At 36.2% G+C, this 7,076-nt stretch overlaps 1 protein-coding gene across 2 annotated transcripts; it reads left to right on the top strand.

Annotated features, from left to right (window-relative positions):
* Positions 1-1,383: 1,383 nt before the first annotated feature.
* cdkn1a (cyclin-dependent kinase inhibitor 1A) lies at positions 1,384-5,111 on the top strand. 2 transcript variants are annotated; one of them, XM_048181901.1, is made up of 3 exons: positions 1,384-1,663; positions 3,021-3,432; positions 3,568-5,111. In XM_048181901.1, the coding sequence occupies exons 2-3, from the start codon at positions 3,030-3,032 to the stop codon at positions 3,621-3,623; spliced, it is 459 nt and encodes a 152-aa protein (XP_048037858.1). In that variant the 5' UTR covers positions 1,384-1,663; positions 3,021-3,029; the 3' UTR covers positions 3,624-5,111. The 2 variants fall into 2 exon arrangements, with proteins under 2 accessions (XP_048037858.1, XP_048037857.1); XM_048181900.1 differs by lacking the exon at positions 1,384-1,663 and adding an exon at positions 2,846-2,924.
* Positions 5,112-7,076: the final 1,965 nt, after the last annotated feature.

Raw genomic sequence — 7,076 nt, 5'->3', positions numbered from 1 at the left:
TTGACTTGAGTCAGTTTAGACTTATGTCACAACTGACTTATGTCAAAATTTTTGACCTTTTGCCATAATTTCAACTTTTTAAATCAATTTCAACTTTTTGTTGCAATTATGACTTGTCAATTTCTAATTGTCGTTTTTTTTTTTTTGACTTTTTTTTTAAAATTGACTTCTTGTCAAAAATTTAAACTTTGTCATAATTTACTTTTTAAGTCAATTTCAACTTTTTATGTTGTAATTGACTTTTTAATTAAGAATTTCAAATTTTATGTCTTATATTAACTTTTTGTCATTGTCTTTTTAAGTCATAATTTCAACTTGTCATAATTTCAACATTGTCATATTTTTACTATTTATATTGTTGTTATTGTTTGTTTATATATTTTAACTTTATTATATTTTGACTCGTAATTTCTACATTTTGTCATGTCAACATTTTAAGTCGATTTCAACTTTGAATTTTGTCATTTTTAATTCAGAATTTCACATTTTTGTCACATTTGTAATTTTTAATCCATAGTTTTGACAATTCATCTCATAATGTATGTACTTAGTATTTCATAATATCAACTTTTTGTGTCATAATTATGATTTACTAAATCATGATTTTTTATTATTATTATTAAGAGAAATGGGATTCCATAAATACCAAGGAAATAAAAATAACAAAAAAAAATTAAAAAGGTATTGGAAACAAGGTATGGAGAAACAATAAAACATAATGTGAGATGATTTCTGTTTTTCAAAATGCAGATTCGTTTTCAAATCTTACTGTTCACATGGCTATTAATAAAATATTCACAATTAATCTCATGGTTTTCTGTCAGTCTTTAGAAAGCAAAATAAAATCTAGTGTACAATTCTAAATGTTCGCTTTTTACTTGAAATTTATTTTAAATTTTACTCAAAATCCTTAGCAACTGTGTGGGGTTTCTGTCTATAATTAATTATACATGAAACAGAAATCAAGTTTACAAGCTAAAAAATGTAAAAACAGTGGGTTAATGGGTTAAAGCTAGGCTCAGCAGCAGCAGTAGTAAATTTAAGGGATACAATATTTTTTTTTTAGTATTTTTAACAGTAAGAAAGAAGTTTTCAATTATTTCTAAGAGCTCCTTCCAGTGTATATAGAGTACGTTGAAGAATCTTTCTTTTTTTTGCGTGGTAATTGAATGTACTTGACTTTTCTGTAATTTAATTGCCATGCTCGTACAAGAAAGGGAAATAAACACTTAAAACCAATAGCAGCACACTCTCGTGTAAAAATAGCGCGTCTGTCCTGGGCGGATCCGCTCAGTTTGGGAGGTTCTGTTCTTTTCTGTGACGCAGATCCACTGGAATGTCCTGATGAAGGCGCGTTCACGCTGCACACGCGCTCACGTGTTGTCATGTGTTTACCGGGCTCAGTCCACGTGCAGTTCCCACTAGGCCCCGCCCACCGCCTGGACACGCCTACCGTAGTTCATAAAGTTCAGAAAGTCCCTTCAGCGCTAGAAGAACTGCTCGAATCTCGCCAGGATTGAGTTTCTCGACACTTTCACCCAAAGGCACTACTAAATTTCACTTCTGAACTCTATACTGCTGTCGAGGATATCTGAAACCTCTCAAGGTTACTCAGCAAACAGCCATTTTACCGCTTTTTAACTCTCCTCAGAAGCGAAATCATGTAAGTTGCATGTTTTTCATCGTTTTGCACATTCATAGCGTTTGATTTAAAGTTGTGTTTATCACAAAGTGTTTATAAAGTTGATTATAATTTATCACGAGAGCATTATGCAAACTAATAACAAAACTAGTTAAAACTCTCTTGGCTCTTTTAAATAACAATCACGTAATATAAACATCTCAGACGAACTTTAACTGAAAACTTTATTCTGACACTCAAATATAGATCATTATGATTGATTTTTATCGCTGTTTGAATGTTGTTGTGAAGTGAAATGTCACAGTCGCGACCTGTTTTCCACCGGCTTACACGAGAATCGTGTTCACGTGGACCGAGAGCACAGAGTGGGCGTGTCTGTGTCACTTCTGACCAATCAAACAAACGTTCGCTTTCCCGCTGCCGTCTTGAATTTTTTTTTTCCTAATGAACTGCACGTTCCATCACATAAACCAATAGGAACTCAGAAGAACTGTAGTGACCGAAAGCAGTGACATCATGAATGATAGAAATGTATTAAAAAAAATATGAATAAAAAATAATTATATGTAAGAGAAGTCTTTGAGAAATTATTATATATCACAATTATATATTGATTTATTAAATTTAATATGAAATTGCTTTGATGTGAAATTTGGTCTTGATTGTGAGATGCTGATCTTATTAAGAATGTCAAAATTATTATTTTATATTCATTATTTTTTTTAGTTAACAGTTTAAATAAAAAATGTTAAAACAAAAAAAGTTTGGTAGGTGGTATAGGCTAAAATCTTTTAAAAAAATGTTAAATATAAAATATGTTGATCATTTATTGATTTATTAAATATAATATGAAATTCTGGCTCTCTAATGTGAACTTTGGGCTTGATTGTGAGACGCTGGTTTGTCATAGTAAGAGTGTCAAAATGATTACTCTGTTTACTATATTATCTCAAGTATTATTTTAATGAAATATACAGTTAGTGCAGCAGTGGTTTTGTATGAATATTCAATGTGTATGGGTCCTGGTTGATGCGGTGGAGCCCTGGAAAGAAAAAAATCAATTTGTTTTACTTGTAGATATAATGTGTATTGAACGCTTGTAAAGCACTAAAACAGTGTAGTGGCCCTCTGCTGGTCAGACGCTGTCACTGCAGGCAGTGGAACATGCCCTCACATGTTACTGCCTCTCATGACTCACTGCAGCCTTTAAAAGCTGCTCACAGAACAGCAGAGACACTCAGACATGACAGCGCAGAGCAGGAGACGGGTCAGACAGGACAAGGTGTGCAGGAGAACTCAAATGCATGACTTGAGTTGTAATATCGAGGCACTGTTTAGTGTTTGGAGCCACTGGTAACCATCTCTTGTGTCTTTGCAGCTTCAGGTCATGGCGGCGCACAAGCGGATCCTGCGAGCCCTCGGAAACGGGCCGGCAAGGCGAAACCTGTTCGGTCCGGTGGATCGTGAGCAGCTTCAGGCGGAGTACCGCGACGCCCTGAGGAAAGACCTGGAGGACGCATCGCGCCGCTGGAGCTTCGATTTCGTCTCGGAGAAGCCGCTGGAGGGCGGAGACTTCCAGTGGGAGGGCGTGTCCGGGGTGCGGGTGCCCGTGCTGTACCGCAGCTGTCAGGACGGCGAGCATCCGAGGCAGCGCGCGAAAGAACCGTCGTCCGACACTCAGAAAGAGAACATCCCCCGAACCCCGGAGAGATTCAGTTCGGTGCCGGAGGACATCGAGAAAACGCCAGAAAAGAGATCAGAGCTGAAGAGGAAACAGACAAATATCACAGGTGAGGTGGGCGGGGAATTTTAAAAAATCTGTGGCGAATTGAATCACAATGCAGATGTTGAGTAATGACGTCTCTAGACAAAGAAAGGCATGAATGACAGTTTGACTAATCGTTATCGTCTCATGCCCCAAACAGACTTCTACCAGGCGAAGAAGAGGCTGGTGGCCACGCCCCGTAAATCAGGACAATAAGGCACACGCTCAGGAACTCTCGTGTGTCATGTCTGGACTCATATCCTCAGAGAAGAACACGTGTAAAGACACAATAACTGACTGTTTTTCTATGCCGTCATCTACCTTCATCCTTTCAAGAACTCTAAACAATCATTTGTAGCATTTTTTCAGTGTCATGGAACCAGGTTGTTCCAGAACTGTTCATTCTTCCATCATGTGTTATTCAGGAATCTGTCATTCCTCTTTGAGTACTTCCTGTTTATATGTTTGCATGTCAACGGTTAACATTTATGCAAATTTTATGTTTAAGAAAATGCTAAAATCCCTTTAAATTCGATGTGTGGAGGGGACGAAAAGATTCGAAACGTCCATAAATGAATCTTTCAGAACCACGAAAATTTGAGTTTATTTACGAAAAATATGACACATTATAAAACACTGATTTTATTTTCAGTGTGCACATATTCAAATGTATTGCTTTATTGCACAAAACATGTAGCTAATTTTAAATGTTTGGTGCCAATTATTTTTTTTATTTGACACAAAAGTTATTCTTGTTGTTAAACGTAAACCTCAATTAAGCTGCCAGTATGTTCTCACACACGTCTCGTAGCTGAGCTGCGATTACGTTTTTGCAACGTAATTTTTTATTTACAAACACTCGCCGTCGTTCGCGAATCACGAGCAGAAACTTTTCGTACAATGATTCGTACATCATGTTGCGTTAAATTTAGCGTGAAAATTAACGTACAAATGTTTTACAAAGATATTTGTTCCAGGGTTATTATTGTTAACTTAAACTGTTAACTTTTCTGTTAATTGATAAAAAGCTGAAATAAAATAAAATATAAATATTAGTTAAAAAACTATGTTGGCTTGGCAATAAACTGAAATAAGTTTAAGTACTTAAAATATTAACTGGAAATAAATAAAAACTAAAGCTAACTAAAACTGAAATAAATAAATAAACCTAAATGCTAATATTTAAAAATAAAAGCACGTAACAAAATTACAAAAAAATTCAAAATATTACTAAAACTAAAATAACAGAAATTTGTTCTGCTCGTGTTTCGTGATGCGGCCGCTGGAACTACAGCATATTTACAAACACTCTCAGTTCTCCTGTTGTCACGGAAATACAAGTAACCTGGAGCGATAACGTCTAAAATAAATTTAATGAGAGATGTGAACGCCAAACTTTATACATTGAGTAATTAAGATAAAAAGCTCTTTTCTATTCAATTCCAGCAAACGTTCATTAAATCTGTTCTAGCTCTTCTTGAATCCTGCTTGTGGATTTCTGCGACCTGTCTGTAAATATTCTGTTGATATCCGGATTGTTCGCTGTTGATTCAGAATTGCACTTGTTATTTTGAGTAGTGTAGCTTGCACAGGTCCGTTATTGTTAAAGAGCTCTGAATATATGCGTATTTATTTTATTGATAAATATTGTATTGTAGATTGACATGTAATTGTTCTTTTAATAAAGCTGTTCATGAAGAGAAACTCTGGTGTGTACGATTGATTTGGACGAATGAGTCACTGAAACTATCCATGCTGTTGATTCTAAAAAATGTTTTTTGTGCCGTAAAGTGTTTTTCTAGGTTATTTGTTTAAACTGACACGTTCTCTGGATTGCTAAGTGAATCTATCATACTGTATCTATCATGCTAACATGTTATATTTGAAGTCAACATGAAATTGCATTTAACTTCCATCATGTGATGTATTTCCAAATACACGTTATTCAATCAGTATCTCAATCTTGACACTTTTTTAAATCTGTCTTTTGTATGGAGCCTATAGAAGCCCGTTTCCGCCACAAAAAAAACGGCACTAAAAAAAAAAAAAGATTCATTGCGACTTTATATCTCAGAATTCTGACTTTATATCACGCAATTGTGAGATAAAAAGTCAGAATTCTGAGATAAAAAGTCGCAATTAATTTTTTTTTTTTTTTTTTTTAGTGGCGGAAACAGGCTTCCATAGGAGCCAGTAAAGGAACATGGTGATGGAAAAAATATATTTTTGTGCTTTTTAGTGCTTTTGCACTAGCAAAGGTTTTGCTTCAACAAGAAGTTTCTCTGGGGAACGCAAATGTTTTGCGAGTAAACGCAAAGTTTTTCACGGGAAACACAAAAGCAAAGTTTCTCTGGGTAAACAAAAGTTTGGCAATCTAACGCAAAGTTTCTTGGGGAAAACGCAAAAGTTTTGCAATCTAACGCAAAGTTTCTTGGGGAAAACGCAAAAGTTTTGCAATCTAACGCAAAGTTTCTTGGGGAAAACGCAAAAGTTTTGCAATCTAACGCAAAGTTTCTTGGGGAAAACGCAAAAGTTTTGCAATCTAACGCAAAGTTTCTTGGGGAAAACGCAAAAGTTTTGCAATCTAACGCAAAGTTTCTCGGGGAAAACGCAAAAGTTTTGCAATCTAACGCAAAGTTTCTCGGGGAAAACGCAAAAGTTCTGCAATCTAACGCAAAGTTTCTTGGGGAAAACGCAAAAGTTCTGCAATCTAACGCAAAGTTTCTCGGGGGGAAATGCAAAAGTTTTGCAATCTAACGCAAAGTTTCTCGGGGGAAAAGCAAAAGTTCTGCAATCTAACGCAAAGTTTCTCGGGGGAAATGCAAAAGTTTTGCAATCTAACGCAAAGTTTCTCGGGGGGAAAAGCTAAAGTTTTGCAATCTAACGCAAAGTTTCTCGGGGGAAATGCAAAAGTTTTGCAATCTAACGCAAAGTTTCTCGGGGGGAAAAGCAAAAGTTTTGCAATCTAACGCAAAGTTTCTCGGGGGGAAAAGCAAAAGTTCTGCAATCTAACGCAAAGTTTTTCATTAGAAACGCAAAAGTTTTGCAATCTAACGCAAAGTTTCTTGGGGAAAACGCAAAAGTTCTGCAATCTAACGCATAGTTTCTCGGGGGAAACGCAAAAGTTCTGCAATCTAACGCAAAGTTTCTCGGGGAAAACGCAAAAGTTCTGCAATCTAACGCAAAGTTTCTCGGGGAAAACGCAAAAGTTCTGCAATCTAACGCAAAGTTTCTCGGGGAAAACGCAAAAGTTTTGCAATCTAACGCAAAGTTTCTCGGGGGAAATGCAAAAGTTCTGCAATCTAACGCAAAGTTTCTTGGGGAAAACGCAAAAGTTCTGCAATCTAACGCAAATTTTCTCGGGGGAAACGCAAAAGTTCTGCAATCTAACGCAAAGTTTCTCGGGGGAAATGCAAAAGTTTTGCAATCTAAGCGCAAAAGTTCTGCAATCTAACGCAAAGTTTCTCGGGAAAAACGCAAAAGTTTTGCAATCTAACGCAAAGTTTCTCGGGGGAAATGCAAAAGTTCTGCAATCTAACGCAAAGTTTCTTGGGGAAAACGCAAAAGTTCTGCAATCTAACGCAAATTTTCTCGGGGGAAACGCAAAAGTTCTGCAATCTAACGCAAAGTTTCTCGGGGGAAATGCAAAAGTTTTGCAATCTAAGCGCA

The sequence above is a fragment of the Megalobrama amblycephala genome, linkage group LG2, assembly GCF_018812025.1.
Source record: "Megalobrama amblycephala isolate DHTTF-2021 linkage group LG2, ASM1881202v1, whole genome shotgun sequence".
Classification (NCBI taxonomy): Eukaryota; Metazoa; Chordata; class Actinopteri; order Cypriniformes; family Xenocyprididae; genus Megalobrama; species Megalobrama amblycephala.
This window is presented reverse-complemented; position numbering and strand designations above follow the sequence as displayed.